At 20.7% G+C, this 22,681-nt stretch overlaps 1 protein-coding gene across 1 annotated transcript; it reads left to right on the top strand.

The window, feature by feature from the left end:
* Nucleotides 1-1,897: 1,897 nt before the first annotated feature.
* LOC128966398 (SCY1-like protein 2) lies at nucleotides 1,898-19,753 on the top strand. The gene is made up of 15 exons (XM_054313246.1): nucleotides 1,898-2,062; nucleotides 2,243-2,551; nucleotides 6,927-7,073; nucleotides 10,441-10,656; nucleotides 10,761-10,877; nucleotides 11,002-11,127; nucleotides 13,471-13,647; nucleotides 13,879-14,001; nucleotides 15,749-15,862; nucleotides 17,408-17,558; nucleotides 18,184-18,302; nucleotides 18,741-18,841; nucleotides 18,906-19,272; nucleotides 19,354-19,506; nucleotides 19,733-19,753. The coding sequence occupies exons 1-15, from the start codon at nucleotides 1,898-1,900 to the stop codon at nucleotides 19,751-19,753; spliced, it is 2,406 nt and encodes an 801-aa protein (XP_054169221.1).
* The last annotated feature ends 2,928 nt before the right edge of the window (nucleotides 19,754-22,681 follow it).

The following is a 22,681-nucleotide window of genomic DNA, read 5'->3' as shown; positions in this document are numbered from 1 at the left end:
ATATTTATAGAAATTTGCATCAAATGTGAAAACTTTAGATTTTAACTAAAATTAATTAATAATTTAATAAATACCATTTGTTATTAATAATTTCAATAAATCAATAATCGCTAAAATAATTAATTATAAATAAATGTATTTTAACAGTAATTCAATAGCAATGTATTATCAAATTGGTTAGTCCTCAGAGAAATTTATTGATTGATTTTTAGAAACATAATATTATACATTAACTACAATATATGATAATACAATATATGATAATACAATATATATATATATAGATTATGTTATAAAAACAATATTTTTATGAATTAATGTCTCATTTGAGAGGATTTTCAGTATAAACAGTAGAAAACCACTTGTGAACTGAAAATATGTCTAAAAACAATACTAATAAATATAAAGCAAATCTTAGTTAAAATACATTTGGAAAAAGAGTAATATTATTATATAAGTGGAACCAAATTGAGGTAAAATAGAGCCAAATATAGCATTTACTTCCACTACTACTGAGCACAAGCAGACTGTTTGCAAAGTTTTATGTTTTAAAAGAGTCAGTCATAGAGTTAGAGCGCTTTAGTCAGCACTAGTAGATCAATCAGGTGTGTGTTTCTATGGTGTTTAACTGGTGTTACCAATAATTTTGGTCACAATTTCTATTTAGAAGTTTATGTCTATTTGTCGTTTTTATTTTCATTTGTGAGTTTACTAATGTTTTTTTCTTAACAATTAAAACCATTAATTGAGTTTTTCAATTGTGTCAAACATATTACATTAAACTAACTCTTCAATCGTTAAACTTTTGTTTTTGTTTCTCAATTGTTTAGAATATTCTGCAAATAAACAACTATACAAAATCTATTAAAACATGAAATAAACTATAAATTTTGGTTTATTTATCTTTAAAAAAAATATTTTATGAAAATTTAATTTATGTTAAAAAATTGTAAATAAAACCCACAAAAAATAAACCTATCATATTTATAGGTCTGTCATTTACTATATGCGATGTCTCATTAGTTAATGTATAAAAGATATAATAAACTCATCTCAAGTTTCATATCCTTGTAGTAAATAATCATTTACTTGTCAGTTGTTTATAGCAAACAATTTTATTAAATTTAAAAATTTGTCAAAAAATCAAAATATAATTTATATATATTCTATAGCAAACTTTATAATAAAATTAAAATGTATTAAAAATATACATTATTTAAATTTATTATTAATTACAATTATAAGTCATATTATTTGATAAAATTAATTAATTACAAATTGTTGATTGTTTTGTGCAAACAAGCAATTTATAACTACAATATAGTAATTTTTATTAAGAACTTTATTGTACATTAAAGCAACATTTATTTTGCTTGAGATAACAAAAATTGCATATTTTGGTGAATATATGACATTATATTTGATTGTATTTCATGTATTGCGTGCCCGACAGATATGTTTCACTGATGATAGTTAAGACATTGAAGACATCAGACAATAATGTCAGTGTTGGCAATGAAGTGCCGATAAATCTCATTCATAGAGTCCATGCAAACTACTAACAGAATTGCCACCGAAAGTGAATTGATTGCCAAAAATCAGCTTTTCTTCAATTTTTAGTCATTAAGTCTTAGCTATTGTGTGTTTCAATTTTTTTATGTCGTTTAATGTTTGGCCACATTTTGCCTTCAGTTATCTATTTAGAAAATTGCAACATTTGCTTACAATCAATGCAAATACTACTGTATAATGGTTTTTCCTAATATTACTTTAAATATTATATGAATTTGTGAATTAAAGGCCAAACAAATATATAAATTAATATTTATTTATTATATAAAAAGTCATTTTTAAGTTTTATTACAAGTTCTAGTGTTTTGAATACAATTACCAAATAATGTTCTCCAAACTGAAGAGCTCGACACAAGTGAGCGGATCATATCCATCGCCGGTAGACTTGAATCCAATTTGTCAATACTTTGAGATCGGCAAACAAGTGGCCAGTGCTGGTCCCGAGTTGGCCTGGAAGATATTTGACGCTAACAGGAAAACAGATAAAAAGGTATACAATCATCAATCAATCAATAATATAATCTAACATTTTATTATTATATGTTGTTTCCATTAATAATATATAATAAATTATTATTACTATCTCTAATATATCATATTAAATATATATTGACCTAAACTATAACCATTGGACACAACTGATGACATTTTACTACATTTGTAATGACAGGAGGCGTCAGTGTTTTTCTTTGACAAAAGAGTAGCTGAAAAACTTCATAAACCAAAACGCAAAGAAACGATTGCAGAGATATTAAGATTTAGTGTCAGACAATTGGATCGCTTAAGACATCCAAAAATGTTAACACTTTTGCATTCAGTGGAGGAATCGAGTGATACACTGGCCTTTGCCACCGAACCAGTTATGGCCAGTTTGGCCAACATTTTAGGCACTTTAGATGACCGACTACCACAACATTTGCCAAAACATATCCGCGAATATACACTCCTAGACTTTGAAATAAAATATGGATTATTACAGGTTTGACGATATATTATATTTTTTAATTTTATAAATATTTATTACTTTTCATTACATAACCCAATATATTCAATATGAATATCAGTAATAATAATAATTATTGATAATTTATAATAAATAACATATATTATAACTAAAATATGTTTATTATGAGAATATTTACTCAATAAAATTCAATATAAATACCGGTATTAATTTATATAATACAAATATATTTAACATTAATGCAGTAATCATCTTATACTGTAATAATAATAAAACAATAGTGATTAATATAATATTAATTTTATACCCATATTGTATATTAACGAATCTCATAATTTGCAATAATATTTTAAAATAAAATATTATTATTAATATTTGATATCAAAATTATTAAGCATCAAAATATTAATGAATTAGATAATTGTCTAAAACTTGATTTTCATTAGCTATAAACTAAAAAACTAAAATAGCATAAAAATTGCAAAATATTTTTACTTTTAAAACTAGATGTTTAGGTATAAATCAGTGAAAGCTTTATACAAAGTTTTTCTCTCTTTCAAACTTACATATTCTCACTCTTTATTTAAAATAAATTATATTATAGACTACTTTTGTGTTTATAAGATAAAAATCTGTTTATTTAATTTATGTCAATGTTTTTGTTTTTTACAATAAAGATTCTTTTTTATAAATTTTTAAAAAATATTTTGTTTACTATATTTAATGTTTTGAAAATAAATTTTGATAAATTTTATTTTTGGAATAAGATTAATTTTTAAAATCTATAATTTTAGTATTTTAATATAAATATTTTCAAAATATTACAAAATTTGGAGTTTAAATAAATTTGTCAAATTTAAATTTAAATATAATTATAAAATTAAAATTACTTAGATTAATTAAATTTTACTTATTACAAAAATTTAGGTAAATGATTATAAAGAGAAAGGGAAAGTTTATTGAAATTGATAAAATTATTTATTATATCAGATTTAAACATATAATGATTACAAATGCTAATAATATTTTTAAAGTATTTTATAGATAATCAATTATTTAGTAATATTAGAACTGTATAATTTATTTAAATTTTTTATTTGTATATAAAAAATTACTAGTTTTTATAATTTCTGATAATTAAATTTTTAATATTTGTAATAACATCTAAAAATGGAAATAAATTAATAGACAATCTTAAAATATAATTTTTATTTATATTAAATTTAAAAATAAATGTAATAACTTAACATGTAAAATAAATAAATAAAAATGATATATTACATATAAAATAGATTTAAACTAAATAAATAAATAACATTAAATATTACATCCATTTTTAATATCATTGTTGTTAGTATTTATTGATACATGAATTTTTATTATGGATAAATTCAAATATAGCAATGTTAGACACACACACACACACACACACACACACACACACACACACACACACACACACACACACACACACACACACACACACACACACACACACACACACAGATCTAGACTTTGTAACTCTTATACATTAACGCATCAAATAATTTTTATAGTATTAATTTGATACAATATTTACGATTTATTATTGTATATTATATATTAATACAGATTTTTTATTAAAATGTTTTATTATTTTAATAATAAAAATTTTATAGTAATTTTATAGCATTATAGTTATACAGTATAAATTATATATGTAATATACAATGATTTGAATAAAAAATAATAAAAATTAACGACTAATTGACACTATTTACAACATATTTTAAGTATTTATGTATAATATTAGTTATACTATATACTCTATTTTGTTGTATCAATCATAATATATTGTAATTACTAAAAAACAATGATACTAATTATTATAATTTACAGTTATACATTTAATAAACAGATTTGACAAAATTTCAATTGTAACATATTTATGACATTATAAGGTATAAAAACTATAAATAACAATATATCTCATGCAATATATTTACAAAAAATATAGAATATATAGTAAATACTGTATAAATATTAAAATATTTTGATAGAAAGTCAGTAAATATTGATCAATGGAAACAAATACAGTAAATCTTACTATTTTTACTTTGTTTAGGTGTTTCCTAATATTGAAGATTTATTATAAGAATATATTGGAAATGACTTTTAGGAAAATATCTTATGTTTCAAATCTAAAATTTAATTAATTTTGATGTATTTACACAATGTATTAATATAAATTATCTAATATAAGTGAAATTTTAAATAATTAATTATATATTTATTAATATTTACTTTTACTAGTAATTATGAAGTTTTATTAGTTGAGTAGTTTATAGTTAATTTGAATTTATTACTAAAACTAACTAATTTTTTAATAAATAGTTTATAATTATATGACAATTAAAATTATATGTTTAATTTGAATTATTTACAAAAATGCTTATTTTAAAAGATACTGTACTAAATCATTAATAATAAATATTTTATATAGGAGACAATTATTGTGCGACAAATATTAATTATTTTGACATAAATATATTGTATATACAATACATTGTATAACTTTTATTTTGTATATCTAATAAATTAATCTTTACGATGAAATTAAACATTGAGTTGAAATGTGAAAGCTAATAATTTAATCATTAATATTTTTCAAAGTTAAAATTTACATAAATTTTTTATATAATATACATGTGTTTTAATTTGATAAATGGGTAATCCAGCATAAAAATTAATTTTAATCGAAAATATTATACTGTATATTGATAGCTATAAAATTAATTAACTCAAAAATAAATAAACATATTGATAATATTTTTCAATATTTTAGTTTAATTCAATCAAAAATTTACATATATTGATAGTAAACATTTGCACCAAAAATTTTATTTATTTTAAACCTATTTGTAATTTCATAAAATTTTGATTTTGATTTTTTTGTATTATTTATACAGTTCATTGTGTTATATTTATATATATTAAATAATTTTAGTAAAAAACAATTTTTTATGGGATCATTAATTTTGAAAAATATATAATAATAGATAAAGTGATTATTTAATATTATTATTTGTAAATCATATAATCTGAGAACAAATAATTTAACAGTTATAGAGATATTTAATAAAATAATTTGTAAACATATATTTGATGTAAAAATATTAAATAAAGAAAAGCAAACGACATTTAGTTTTAAAATAATAAAAACCATATGAAAACTAATCAATAAATAACATCAAATAGCAAATGTAACAATTTATATATACACGTATATATGCTATAATATATTACATTTATTATATATATACTGTATATAAAGTATATAAAGCGTTTGATTTAGAGTATTAGATGATTAAGTAAGGGTAAGCCTATTGTAGGCCTTTCCCTAATTAATGCTTCTAATGAAATGGTTATTCCAACAGAGTTTGTGTTAATTCAAACAAATCTAACTATTGGTGTATAAATAATATTTACAACTCGTAATAAAAAAATTGTTAATCATTTTCGACAATAATTTAGATGTATATTAATTTGCTGATACATTAGTTTAACATTTTTTACTTGCTATTTAAATGTTTCAGTTAATTTAAATTAATAACAAATAATAAAATTTTCTAATATATATTGAATTATTACTTAAATAAACAATGATATAGATAATAAATTATATATATATATATATATATATAGTACACAATTTTTTGTTGGTGTCTGTTTAAACTGAGATAATATTTGGGATATAAAAGATTTTAGTCAACAAAATGGCTAAATATACTTCACATAAATAATTTATAATATTATACATTTGTATTGAGAAAAATGTCAAAAAATATACTCAATTTGTTGTGAATTTTCAATAAAATTGTTGAACCAATGTTTTAGTGAAATATAATATAAAGGAATTATAGATTGTTAAGAGTATTGCTTTAAAGCATAACTTATATGAATTTAATGCTGACTTACTTTTTATTGATTTAATATAACTTAAGCTTAAAAATAGTATATATTTTGTGAACCACTTGTAAAATATTTATTTTATTCAAATGTTCAGAAAAATGTTTTGTAGTAAACAAAACATTAGATGTTTAATATTATTTGAAATACACAAAAAATATCAGTTTGAGTACATATGTAATGTTAGAAATTGAATAAATAAATAAACATATGTTGTCTTTATGTGAGACCAGTTGTGTATAACAATCTTATAATACTGTGATATATATATATATATATATATAACTTATATGACTCTACAGCACTGTATATAAGGTTTAATAGTTATAGAGATTATGGTTTGTCTCACAAATTAAAGTAATTTTAGTTTAGTTGTGTTTTTTACAAGATTTGCATTTGAAATCAATTGTCATAAATTGTATGTTTTATTATATGTTTTCAGATAACTGAAGCACTGCTATATTTGCACTACTCTTGCAAATTGATTCATCGCAATGTATGTCCACAATCTGTGATCATCAATAAGAGGGGGACCTGGAAGTTGGCTGGACTTGAATTCACTGAGAAGTGTGCCGATGGAGACCTATTGGTATGTCTATTATGTCTATTCATACCATTCAAACATATATTCTGTATATCTATTTATAGCATACATTAGTCATTAGTTTATATAATAGTCAACAACATTGTCATTGATGTGTAATCAAAATAAAGTCATATATTGACTATTGATTGTAGTGTTCAGCGCTTTCACTACACTTTGTCGACACTTATCTTAYGACTATTTGATTTGTTTTTTGTCATATATTTTATATAATATAATATCTATAAAATAGAGTTTGCAAACAAAGTTTGACAATATGTTAACCAAACAAACAATATTTAGTTGAATTATCAATTTAACTTATTATTTTTCTATCCGTTTATAAAATCACTTAAAAACACTTTCTTTAAATCAGTTTTTTAAATATTTAATACAAGTTGTATTATACAACACTATATTATTAATTACAATATTATATATTGCTTTATTATAATAATCTTGAAAAATTAAACCAAAAGAATATATATATATACAGTATATAATATATATTATATATACTATATATAATTGTAATAAAATTTAATAATATAACTAATCTTTATTATTATTATTATTGAACTTTTAGTGTATAAATGATTAGAGTGACATAAAATTATATTTAAATTAATTATTTTTTTAAAACTGACACATCATGTTATAAATACTGCTAAAATTTTCTATGTATTTATTTATTTATATACTTTATATATTTCTTAGCATATTAAGGTAGTCTATCAATTGTTACTTTAACACAATAACATTAAGTATATACCGGTATATATATATATAAATTTATATATAATATAACAAATATATAAATATATAACATGCCAAATATTATACCGGTACAATTTATATATTTACTGTAAGCACATATAGTACACTTTTACTATCAATATTTATATAACTTGCTTTAATAATAATAATATTAAGTATGTCAATAATGTATCACAACATAATGCTTTATACTCATAATAAACATAAAATATATTGTAATTGTATATTTAAACTAATATATATTTTCTATATTACACTATAAATATTTATTTATTTTAAAAGTATTTTAAAAAAGGTTATAAAGTTATGAAAGTTTTAAAATTAATATAATTTATGTATCAGTAAACAGTACCAATAATACAGTAGAAAGTGTTATATATATACTATATATATAAATGTTTATTATTTGGTAACATTTAGTTGATCTCAGATTAAATTCTTAGCACACAAGAGAAGAGATGTCTAAAAACGCAAACTTTTCAGTGAAAGTCTTTACCTGAAAGCAGTCGAGTGTGTGATTGAGTACTTCAATCGATTTTTCATTTTAATTACTATACAACCAATTCATATAATAGTATGAAACAAAATACTTTATTTTTATCAATTGTTATAAAAATTTCAAATAAAATACTATATTTTACTTTAGTGTTTAATCATATAAATACCTCATATAAACAACTAATAGTTAAATATATAAATCACAAATATATAATAATATATGTATTTATAATATGAATGAGTCGATTATAGCTTCAAAAAATGGTTTATTTGCAAATTATAGAAAAACACGATAATTTAATTTATTTTATTTATATTAAAAAATAATGTAACAATAAATAAAGATAATATACTACATACTATTCAAATCTAATTTGTTATAAATGCTAATTATATATTGTATATATACATCACATCATTTGAGTTATTTGTTTTAATTTAATTTTATCATATTTACAATATATTTCATAAAATATAAGCCGCTTTATATTACAGATGTATTGCAAATGCATTATCATTAGTTTTATAAACTTATAAAATAATTATTTAACAGTTTTAATAAAATAAAATTATTACTTGTTTTCTATTATCTTAATTACTAAAATAAATATTTAAAATTTATAAAACAGATTTTTAAATAACAAAATAATCTTTAATAATCTTTAGTAAATATTTTAAATGTATAACAATAATTTTCAATTTGTGATTATAAATTATAATATATATTTTAAATATACAGTACATTACTTTAAATGTATATTCAAACAATTTTTTTCAAAATTAGTTTACTGAAATGTATGTGTGTGTGTGTCTGTGTCTGTCCGATGTCTTTTTGCAAATTCTGACTTAAAATTCGGTTAGAACATCGAAAATAAGGTATAGGGGATTAGCAATAAAAATATCCATGGTGATCTCATTAGGAACATGGACAAAATAGCGGTCAAAGTACAAAAAAGTGCAAACTTATAATTTTGACTATGAATTCATATAAAGCTTTCAGATGTAGAAAAGGATTGCCTTAAGAAGTGTTCAGTCAAAATGGCCGATAAAGTTATTTTTAAAAATTTTGAAAGAAGTAAAAATACAAATAATTATGTTTAGTATAAGATAAATATAATATAACTCAAAATAATTGGCATTTAATTAATCATTATTTTGGGTATAATATTACTAATGATTATAAACAATAAAAAAATTATAATATCACTATAAGAAGTAATTTACATTAAAATTTGTTTCTGGCCAATGCTTTCTAGCATTCTCAACTGGTTTAATAATATATGGTATATATATTTATATTCAAAGCGTACATTAGACTTGAATAACTACAGTTAACAAATACAGTATTTTAAGACATATAATATTGTATTAAATATTATATTTTATAACAAAATAATCTAATTTTTTGAATGTATCAATATAATTATAATTTTTTATATAAAATTTAAATTAATATATGATAGTTTAATAATAATTAAATAATTATAGTTTATCACAATAATTGTAATTTTTGTTTTTTTGATCATTATTTTACTAAATATGTTTTAAATAATACTAACACTAACACAAAATGCTTTTTGTAAATCAATATTAATATATGACATAAACATATTTTAATAATTTTATTTTGAGTTTCAACTAAAAATATAGATAAGAATGAGTAATGAATCAAATCGATAGCATTACACGCTTTGAATGTAATATTTGCCAAATTTGAAGATCACGTCTAAGTTTTATCTAAATTTTGACTTAAATTCAATACTATTCAACAAATTCTTTAGGATTTAAGTTTAAAGATATGTGTATTGGTTTGACTTATTTGACACTTTGTCTAAAAAAAATGAAAATTTATTTCTTTATAATAAGTTATATGCCATATAATATGCCATAATATAAGAAAAAAATTGTTTTGTATTATTTCATATAATTTAACAGTTTAACAACTAATTTATTGCATACATTTTTGTCATTATTCATATTAACTGAAAAATACATTACATTAAAACATTTATTAGAGATCTACAGTATATTAATTAAATATATTTTTGTTTAATAATTTAATTATATTTATCTATTAATTATATGTAATGGTTGTTAGTCCTCAATTGCGGTGCAATCGTATACCTCAAAGTTACCGAAGATGGCTCAGCCAGACCTCGACTATACGGCACCTGAAGTTCAAAGTGTTTCGAGTTGTAGTACAATGAGTGATATGTTTTCGTTAGGTTTACTAATAACGAGTCTCTATAATAACCGTCGATCTCTTATGGAGTGTAATCTTAATGGTTCTCATTATTCAAAACAATTAGATTCGGTTTGTGTATAGTATTATCACTTAATTTAATTGAAATCTCTTTGTTGTATAACTTCAAGTGATATCTTATATTTATTACATTGTGTTATGTGACCTAATAATAGATTGAACAGCGTTTACATGAAATACTAGATCATATACCCCATCATCTACAGGATCCTCTACAAGGACTTCTTGAAATTGATCCAAGAAGACGACCAAATTCACAAAACTTTTCAATGGTTTATATATTTACTTATTTTTATCTTTTAATTATTATATTATTATGTATCTAAATTATAATTAATAATAATGATATTAATTAGAATTTTAATTCAATTTTTTTATCTATAAATTTTATTATAGATAAAATATTTTATGGATTCTGGAGTCCATGCTTTACAGTATTTGGATGTAATTCAGATGAAAGACTCGACACATAAGTCTAATTTTTATCACAACCTTAAGGGCGCCCTTTCAAGTATTCCTAAGGTTATTAGTATTTTTATAATTTGCTGATTTAACACTAATAATAATATTTATTTGATGCTAAATGTATGTAAATTTAATGTGCAAATAATTGTGTTTAAGTAAACTACTTAACTTTTTTAGATTAAAAGTATGCTCTAATTAAAGTTAGAATTTTTTAGAAGATAAATTTAATATAAATATAGCAAAAAATATTAAATATGGTATTTAACTTTATTTTTTTATATTTTCTTAGCAATTTTAAAAAATTATTTTAAGATTTGGTTCAATTTATAATTATTTAAAACAGTTTTTTGAAAGTATTAGATAAGATCATTAGTCAAATTCATAATTTAGTAAATTTACTATTAAGTATTTCAAGTAATATCAATCTTAAGCATTGACTTACTTTATATAATTTAAATATTTTAGTATAGTTTTTATGTATAATATTTTAAAATTAAAATCTAATTTGCATTTATTTTAATATGTAATAATCTCAACTTTTATTATAATTTGTATCTAAAAAAATTTCTAATTTCATAAAATTGATTATATATTAAATTTATTTTGCTTATTGTTCAAAATTATTTATTAATATTTTTTCAATTTTGAAAAATTAATCGAATTATTTATTTTAAATATTTTATTATAAATGTAATATTTATCGTTTTTATTAAAAATTTATAAGATGTATTTAGTGCTAATACAGTAATAATATTATTTATACTATAATATTATAAACTTATTTATACATAATGTAGTATTATGAAAAATATTACAATTTTTATTTTAACTGGATAAATATCATATCAATAATACTTTTCTATTATATTAATAATTTTATCAAATATGGTTTATCAGACTAGCATTTTTTGTTTACCATTTTTTGTTATTGTTTTGCACTTGTTTTAGAGATTCTTTATTTTAAAATATTGTATTTATAAGAAAATTCATTGTATGCATAATTAAATCAATTTGTTAATTAGTTTTCTAAATTTGTAATTAGCAATTAAAATATCTGTAAATTATTTTACATTTATATTGAATATAATTTTAAAAAAAGATTATGATTCAAATATCATCAAAGCTTATATGATATTATGATATCTATAATATTAATAGTAATGCTCTATAAGTGAAACTGTTTGTGTCATCTTTGATTACTTTTGATGCTTTATTGACCACTAGCTAAATGATTTGCTTTTATGTATCAATAAATAAATATAGATTTTGTTAACAATCATTTGATCAAATTTTAATATCTTCTTATATTGAAATGCTAACTTCTACATTAAAAATACCTATTTTTCTTAAAATATTAACACTAATATCTACATTAAATACCATTAATTAAATAAAATTAATTAATTTTAATGAGCAAGTATTTTACTTAATTTACTACAATTAAATGTGAAAGACATTAAGTTAAATTATTAATGAATTAACTAAATTTATAAACATAAAACAAAAGCAATTAAAATTAATTTTATTGATTTATTCGTATTTCTATATAAATATGTATTGTCATTAAAATATTAATACATTATAATTTATAAAAATATGATGATATATTTGATTATTATTATTATTAGGATATTTGTTATATGTTTATATAAATTAATATACGAATATATAAACTTACTTGTTAGTGATTGCTATCTTTCTATGCATAAAGTTATTTTATATAATTAGATTACCTAGTAACCTAGGTGTTCATCATAAATTTATATTTAGTTTAATAAATAAATAAAATATTAGTTTATTTTTTAATAATTTTAATATAATAACATTTAATAAAAATATTATGGTTACTTTTTTAAATTTGATTTGAAAATAAATATTTTCATTATTAATGTTAGCGTTTGATTAGAAAGTTTGTAAATAGGTATATTTATATTGAAAATTGTGGGTAGATTCAATTGTTTAATTTAGTTAAATTATAAAAATATAAATAAAAAATGATAAAAAACATTACTAAATAATATAAAATATATAGGGTTTCAATATTATATATGTAAGTTACATAAAGTAGAAAATGTTGATTCAAACATTTAATGTTCTATATTTGATATCATACGATATGTACGATATTGTCAATTAAACATTTATTTGCATAGGTTTTATTAGTTGAGTTATATTTACAAAACTATGATTGCATGAATAAGTTGATTATGTTTGATATGAGTATTGTTATTAGTTATGTTGATGACGATCAAGTTAGTGTATATGTATTATATATAATGAATAAAATTATATATAAAGTTTTATATACAGTATATGCATGAAAATGTAGGTTTATGTACAGTATATATACATTATATGTGTATATATGATATATTATATGTATGTATATATGGATTGCAGAAGATGTGGTGGCAACACATATTGCCATCGATGGAGACTGAGTTGCAAAGCCCAGAGGTATTGGCGGCCGCATTGCAACCAATTATATATATGATCGAAGAGTCTTCAGTAGATGAATATCAAGATATAATTCTTCCGTTTATAAGAAATATATTCCTAATGCCAAAGTCAGTACAGGTTTGTTGCTTTCAATACTATTTTAATGTATTCCTCTTAATTCATATCAACTAATCCTATGCATCACACCATTCAACCAATACATACCAATATTCTCGATAATAGTCTAAATTGACTCTATTTATAGAGTTTATAGCTATTTTATTGACTGTTTATCCACAAAAAAATCAACAAAAGTAACAAAAATATATTGAATTGCAATTCAAAAGAATACCTTTTGGTTTACTTTAGGCAACAGTCACTCTATTGGAAAACATTGATATATTGATTGGCAAAACAGCTCAAAGCGACTTAAAAACCGATGTCTTACCCATGCTTTACGCCTCTTTCGACTCTTCAACACCTCAAATACAGGTTAGGATGATATACATGCATACATTACATACAACACACACACACACACATACATACACATACATACACATACATACACACACACACACACACACAAACAAACAAACAAAAACACTTTAAACAAATTTATGATAACTTATGAATTATTTTTCAATATTAATATTATTTACAATTAATAGCAGTAGTAATAATACTGTATTTAATATTTTAAACTTACGAGTTAGCTATTTGTATTAACATAACAATATGCAACTATTCTTATAAGTTATAATGTAAATTACTATTTTTAAAATTAAACATAAAATAATTATAAATCTTATGAAAAACTTAATAAGCAATAAATGTAAACATAGGCTTAATTCAAGCATTAATAGAAACTTTGAACTTAATCTTTTATTATATATAAATAAATTTATACAGTAGTATAAAATAATTTAATACTTTTGCTGTATATATATAATACTAATTTATATATTAATATTTACCTCTCGTGTTGTTGTAATTTAGGGAAATACTTGATTATATTATATTTGAAGACAGTATAGTCAATAGTAAAAGCATACAGAGCTTAATCGGATGTCATTTCAATTAACATATGCATGAATTTATACAATTTATTAAATGTAGTGAATTTAGATAAGCATTTTATACTTACGTTTATTAAGTAACCATTTTATATAATTAATTGTTTTATTATCTGTTTTTAGTTATTTTATATTTTTTTACAATGTTTATTTAAATCAAAATAAATAATTTTAGATAAAGTATATATATCAGGGTTAAGCAAGGTTTTGGATCTTAGGGGAAGTAGGGTGTACCMTTTTATAAAACAATTTTTCAAAATACAGGTGGTCAAAAGAAAATATCAACAATTCCCAAAAATTCCCATGTAACTGGGAGGAAATTTTCAGGAAAATATTCTCAATAAATTCCTTAAATTTTCAGAATATTTTCTTAAATTAATAAAAATTATAATTATAAATAAATATAACTTGGCCTTTAAAAATGCTAAATTTTAAATAATTAAATTCTTGACTATGTTATTATTATTATCTTAATTATTTTAAAATATTATTCTAACTGTAATATAATTATTTTTTTAAATATAGTTTTTCAAAAATAGATAATTTTTAATATTTGTTTTGCATTTTAATAAATTTACAATGATGTAATATTGATTAATTTTAACTATTTCACTTATTTTTACTTTAAGTAGTTAAAACATACTAACAGTTAATTAACAACTATTAAAGTAATAATTTTTTTAATTTGAAAAAAATTGGGCGTCTTTTGCGCCGAAATTTTAATGGTGGGTCTATTTCTCGTTGTTAAAATAATAGCAATTTGTAATTTTTAAAAACGACATTTTTTATTTGGTCAAAAGTCTGGAGGGAATCCAAAATTTTAATCTTAGGGGTAAAATGACCATACTCACCCACCTTTCCCCTTGCTTAACCCTGATATATATATAAGTATATATCCAAATTTGAAAATATTATTTGTTTATTAAAAATTACAAATAATACTATATTACTAAAGGTTTATTTTTAACTATAAGTGTATTTTGAATATATTCCACGTTTTATTAATATTTGCATAATAATAAAAAGTATATAATTCTATACTAACTGTTTAGAGAATATTCTTAATGTATGCAATAGTATTTAGTTATTAAAAATTAAAACAAACATTTACTATATGTATAACATTTTACTTAAAATAGTAAATGATGTGTTTATATGTATAGTGTGCGGCTCTATCAGCAGTGGCTCAAGTAATAGATCATTTGGATGATAACACCATAAGAAAGATGGTTTTGCCCAAAACCAAACAGATTTTTGAAAATAATTGTGGAGTTAAGGTATGTATACTTTCTATATTTTAATCAACCTTTACATTCAATACAACTTACAATTAATCATAAGCATACAAACAGTACTCAATTTAAAGGTTTTTAGTATTAATACATAATGTACAGTATATTTATATTTTATATATACAATACATCGTATAACTTACGGTATATGAAAGTTAACAATACATTGTATTAAAAATAACTAAAAGAGCAAATACTGTATATTACACTTACAATTCACGTATAATGCAATACATACTAATGTATTATCTCTCACACTGTATGCCTATAAATAGCAAAACATGTCTTTTGTATTTTATTTTTCTATTTCTCAGTGTTTTCTTGCCTTTTATTTTCTAATAAAACAGATTTAATAGATTTTATTGTTGTTTTCTTAAATCTTCATTCATTCATATAGTTTGCCTCATTTTGTCAAAATAATTATAATTATTAATGAATTTATACAATCATTAGTGTAGTACATAACAACTTAGCACTCAATTCTGTATCACAATTAAATTTGATTAACACTATATGATCTCATTATCATTAGGAAATATTTAATTTATTTTTTAATAAAATATAAGAACTACTAATGTAAATCAATAAAACAACATTATATTTAGACACTGCATATAAATTATGAGAAAATATACTGATATATAATAATTATGTTAATATAATAATATTGACAATTGTTGTATTGTAATAATTCTTAGATTTAATAATAAATATGCATGTTAATATGTTATATATTATACATACAAATATATTGAAATTTTGTAATAATTATAAAAATATTAAATATTTTAGGTTTTATTTTATTATTTTTATTAAATTTGAAAAAGTGTAAAAATTTTGAATATTATATACGTATATAAATTATATATTAGAGTTAAGCAAGAGTTTTGATTCTTGTAGTGGGAAATATAGACATTGCATTTTTAAACAACAATTTTTATACAGTATTTTTAAATTCAAGAAAAGTACCAAGTCAATTTTCTATAAATTTTCAAGAAAAACAGGAAAAACATTCCCAATAAATATCATACTTACTCTTTACTTAATTCTGGTATATACAGTTATTATATATATAATTATATATATATATATATAAACCGTATATACAAAGTATAATTTAGTTTTACGATTATATTTTATTTATTTTAAGCATAATTTTAGTTGATTAMCATTTGTTTATGTTATTATTTAAAATTCTAAGTAAAAACACTATAATATAATATTATATTGTTTGATGTGTAAATAAATCATAATTTTAACTTTATTAATAATATTCTATTATCTATTATTATAAATATATATTAATATAAAATATTATTCATAACATTAAAATTATGTTGAGTTTGTGGTGTTTATGAATAAATGTGATAATATGTGCCAAAATGTAATCTCTAGTTATCTAATGATAAATCGTAACAATGTTTAAGTTTTGTGTTAAAGGAAGTCATGTCAATGCCAGAGCTATATTGATTTGCATGGATGTGTTGGTTGGGGTTTATGTGATGTAATGCATATGTATTTGATTAATAGGAAGAGTCATTGCTTCGGGTTCAGGCAAATGCATTGATTTGTGTGGAGAGAGTGATCGACAATCTCGACAAAACCGAAATCCTCGACGACGTACTCCCTATGCTATCTAAGGCTAAACTATACGATCCATTCATTTTGATGCCCGTTATAAGTAAGTCATTATATATTGAATATTATTATATTTTGTTTTATCTTATTAAATGGCTATTACTTTAATTCTAATGTTGCAATTTAATATAATTTTACTAAAAAATATATAAAAATGATAAACAGAAATAAAGTTAAATTTAAAAAATAATATTCATGTTTTTTGAATACATTTACATATATTTTATATTATTTTGTCCATAATTTTTGTTTATATTTTTAGTATAATGTGATAACTTGTTATAAGCTATAACTACTTACAGCTTGTCTGTTGTATAGATTATATGAAATTTATAAATATATGATAGCATAACATAACACTAATATTTATTCAAATGTCATATTATTTACTTAGAATATCAATATATAGCATACAGTAAATTAAATGAATCAGATTTGTCTACTCCAGCAAATACTGAATGAATTATCATATTATATCACAATAATCAATATACTGTATATTATAGAATATATATGTTTTACATAACCATATATTTATATATTAAACATATGGTTGCGATTTTTTAAGCCACTCAATGCATAATAATTGAATGATAAAAATATAGATTGTAAAAAATTGTATATTCAGTAACCTTATAATAAAAAGTAATTTTTATGTTGACTTTCAGGAATGTATAAACACATGTTGGGTGATAAACGGTATGGACTGACTAATAATTTATTAGCGAATAAAGTTATGCCAACACTAATACCGGCTGTCGTTAGTCCAACTTTGAAATTAGATGAGGTTTGGCATATATCTCACCTAACTGTCCATATACTGTATATAAATTCTCTTAGATAAATATTAATTAACAACTATATATTTATTGGTCTAATGTTACTATTTTATTATTGAATTTTATATACAGTATATTCCAATAATATCTTTTTGCAATTTGTGATACAGTATCATTATTATTATCTATAATTTTGTTGTTAATTTACATAATATATTTTTTATTAATATTATTTTTGATAATAATTAATTACTATATAATTACGAGTTAATTATTATTAAATGATTTTATAGCTATTTAGCTAACTAGTTAATTAGTTAATTATTATTATTAATTGCTAACTAATTGGCATTTTAATAAAACTTATTATTAATTTTAATATAAACTATATATCTACAGTATATTGTATAAATTAAAATTAATGTAATAACTATTATAATTTAAAGTTTAATCAATTAATGGAGTTATTGACGGAAATGTTAGAACATGTGGCCAAAAGTCAGAGAAATAAAATAAAACTCGAAAAACATATTCCATCTCAAGAAAAGTATTTTAGAAAATCAAACATTTTTTAATTTATTCAATAATTTAATTTATGGTCACATTTGAAGGGTACCCCCACCTCCACAGCAACACACTATTGAGCAACCAATAGGTTATCCACACAGACCTCCATCATTAAGATTAGAGTCTCGTCGGACATCCATTAGTATGGATGATGTGGTTCGTCGTACATCTTCAGCCTCGGCCTCGTCGAGTCCCGATTCAAATCTACTTCGAGTTCAGGCCAACCTTCCTGGTAGACGTCACTCAGATAATACAATACAACCGCCACGAATACTTGTTGCTCCATCCAGTCCTACCGGATCTTACTCACTATCTCGAGGTCCCAGTGCTTCAAATCTTCATATGAGACGCCATTCTAGTGTTGGACCACAAGACCCGAAATTTTCATTTTTGTCGTCCACAACACATAAGGTATTCAAAGCAAAACATATTATTATTTTGATTATTGATTTATTCGTTTCAATTTCCTGTGAAAAACGCTTCAATGGATAGCCATTCACAGCAAATCTGGGATTAGACTCATTTTTGTCGGGTCGTACAAGTGGTCGACGATATTCAGCTGTTCCCACATTTAATACAATACCAACATTTCATCACTCGAAGAATACATCGGCTAATTTGCTACAAACTATTGGAACCGGAGTCGTATGTCTTTATTATATTATTTTTTCATTTATTTTATACAATTAATTCATTTTATTATTTGATTATTACATATATATATATATATATATATATATATATATATATATAAATTCATATACTATTTAGTAGATTTAATATAACAATGAATTAATAGTATAAATCAATGTATAGTGTTTTTTAAAATTAAGAAAATTTAAAAATTATTTTTGATATATTTTGTCAATAGCAACAACTTTTTGGAAAATGAAGCCAATTATAATTAGTGTCAGATTTACAAATCTTGTTCACAATATTATTGGTAGAAAATCCAGCGATTCATTGAAATTGTTTTGAAAAATAGTTGTATTTAATAACTTATTTATAACAATAATAATGTGAATCTTTATAAATAACAACTGATGCTATCCTTTGACAACAAAATCTCATTTGAAATTTTAAAATATAATTTATATTTTAGTTTTTTAAAAAAACTTTAATGATCCTAAATTATCTTTGAAAAATACAGTATTTTCTAATTTATATCAGTATTATTTAAATAATAATAAGTAAAATTATAACTCACATATTAGTACAATCACATAATAGTTTATACAATATATTATAGAATAGTAAATTGAAATAAATAGATATAATTTGTTTTAAAATCATTACTTTATTTGAATTCTACACAAGTGAGCAATTTGAGACATTTTATAATAAATGTATTAATATTAATATTTATATATTAATAATTTGGTGCCCTCCCAATAGTCAATTTATATAATTATATAAATTAGATATTAGCTCAAAACATGAATTTTACAATAATTCATTTATAAGTTAAATTAAAACATCAAACATATGTTAATGTGTGATATTATGTAACATATTGCAAATATTTAGCCACTAATGTATAACTATTTATATAATATGTCCTATTGAGCATTCATAAAATTTCTTCAGCATATATACGGTAGTTATACTATATTTATATAAATATATATAAATTATATGTTATACTGTATTGATTTTGTTATAAAACTTGTATTATTTAAAAGTTAATGTTTTGTTGATATCAATGCTGAATAAGAAATTTGAGTGTCAAGTTTGTGACCATTAATATAATACATTGACTAGTATTACAAAAAAGTATTGATAACAGAATAGTATTGTATAGTAATAGTCGTCCTATAAATACAAGTAATTCAAAGTGAAATTTAGAATCTTAATTGTGATCTATGTATTGATCCAACCATTGATGTACACAATTCACAATTTAGCATTAATTTAATTTTGATGATCTGGATTATACAACAACATTGACAGTAATATATATATATATATATATATATATATGAGACAATCGGACTGATTTTGTTGTTATAGCAATTATTAAGGTATAATTGGCTCAAACAAAGTCATAAATGCACACAACTTTCGTGAAAAACAGACTCATAATAATTATATTAAATATATTGATGATATGTGTTCAGTGTTTGCTAATAACACAATTTGATGACATTCATACATTCATATATGTATAAAATACAATAGTTTTTAACATTAAATTAATGAGAAAATGATATAATAACAATGCAATGTCATGTCATATCATATAAAATTTTATTCATATTAACATTCATTTCAGAAAATTCATGTAAACTGAATATTAAATTAGATTTACTGTTAAAAATTTCATCATTCTGTTAGTATATATATATATTGTGTTTATTATATAAATGTTTCATAATAAATATTTTTAAAAAACTAATATATGTTGTCAATATACAAATAGCTTATATATGATAAACTATAATATATATTATAATTAGAATAAATTATTTGTAGAATTTAGTATTAAATTTAGAATTATAAAAATATTTTAATACAATAAAGATTTTAATGAACTATATTTATAGAAATATACATTTAATTAATGCTTTAAAAACGTAATTTGCAAAACTTTAGTATAAAATAATCGACTCTTTATATGGGTTATCATAAAATTAATTATTAAACATAAATTGTTGACTAGTTTTTGTTTTAAAACTGTTTCAAGAAATTGAAATAAATCAACCAATTTTATGTACAATTATGGATTTGATGGTAAAATAGTTATATAATTGCATCTATTTGTTTCCACATATCTGACCTGAAACATAAAAATTATATTTATTGTTATTTTTGCCAAATAATCCATAGACGCACAAAATATTTGTTTAAATTTACTCATTATATATTAATATTTATATTACATCATATAGTTTTATAATAAAAATGTAAATCATGAAAATTTATAAATATTTTAGTTAGATATTTAATTGTATAATAAGTTTGTTAATATTTATAGAATGAATGCATAGAGTATAATTTATTAATTATATTATTTTTTGAAAATTAACTTACTAAGTTATATTGTACTACAGTATATCATAATTATAGAAAAAACATACTGTAATAATTTAGTATTCATTTATTTGACCTTTGACCTGAATACGCCATATTAAAATTTATTGCAATTATAAGATATCTCAGACTTAGAGACGACATATATTAAAGTTATGCTTATAATAATTATTAATTAAATTATAATTAATAGAATATATATATATATATATTCAATATATATAAAATCAAGTATATTGTGATCCCTAACAATCTAAGAAAATATAGTAAAAATTTATAATTGAAATATCATTTGTTGTAATCCCTTTCTTAAACTCGATATTATCTTCTATGCAATTATTAATAACTCTGATATTAAAATATATCTTAAAATTACAACAAAACAGTTTAAAGAATATACATTAAATGGTAAAACTGTCCGATTTGTCTAAATATAAATACAGTTATTAATTATAAATTTATTAAATATTATAATTATTCAAAAATTAACATTATACTAATTGTATTTTAATTTATAAATTACAAAAATAAGAGTGTTGCAAAAATAGAAATTATAATAAAAAAATTTAGAAATTATCTAATTCTATCTCTAATAGATTTTTATTTTTAAATAACTGAATAAAATATAAAAGTAACAATATTAATAACTCTATATAAAATACTATATTTAATTTATAAATATTATGATAAAATCAATTTAAACATAATCTGTGTTTATAATCATATCATAAGATTACAAAAATTATGAAAAAATTATAATAGTTAATGTTATTATTAGTAGATATTTCCA

Source organism: Oppia nitens, unplaced genomic scaffold, assembly GCF_028296485.1.
Source record: "Oppia nitens isolate AA-2021 unplaced genomic scaffold, nextdenovo-longstitch-racon4-pilon3 scaffold1_pilon_pilon_pilon, whole genome shotgun sequence".
NCBI classification, from domain to species: domain Eukaryota; kingdom Metazoa; phylum Arthropoda; class Arachnida; order Sarcoptiformes; family Oppiidae; genus Oppia; species Oppia nitens.
The sequence above is the reverse complement of the archived record's forward strand: the minus strand, read 5'-3'. Positions and strand labels throughout refer to the sequence as shown.

Excerpts from the sequence above, each read along its gene's own strand:
- LOC128966398 (XM_054313246.1), top strand. The coding sequence starts at position 1,898 with ATGTTCTCCAAACTGAAGAGCTCGACACAAGTGAGCGGATCATATCCA. Across the intron at positions 13,648-13,878 it reads TAATGCCAAAGTCAGTACAG|GCAACAGTCACTCTATTGGA; the intron begins GTTTGTTGCTTT and ends GGTTTACTTTAG. Across the intron at positions 17,559-18,183 it reads CATTTTGATGCCCGTTATAA|GAATGTATAAACACATGTTG; the intron begins GTAAGTCATTAT and ends GTTGACTTTCAG.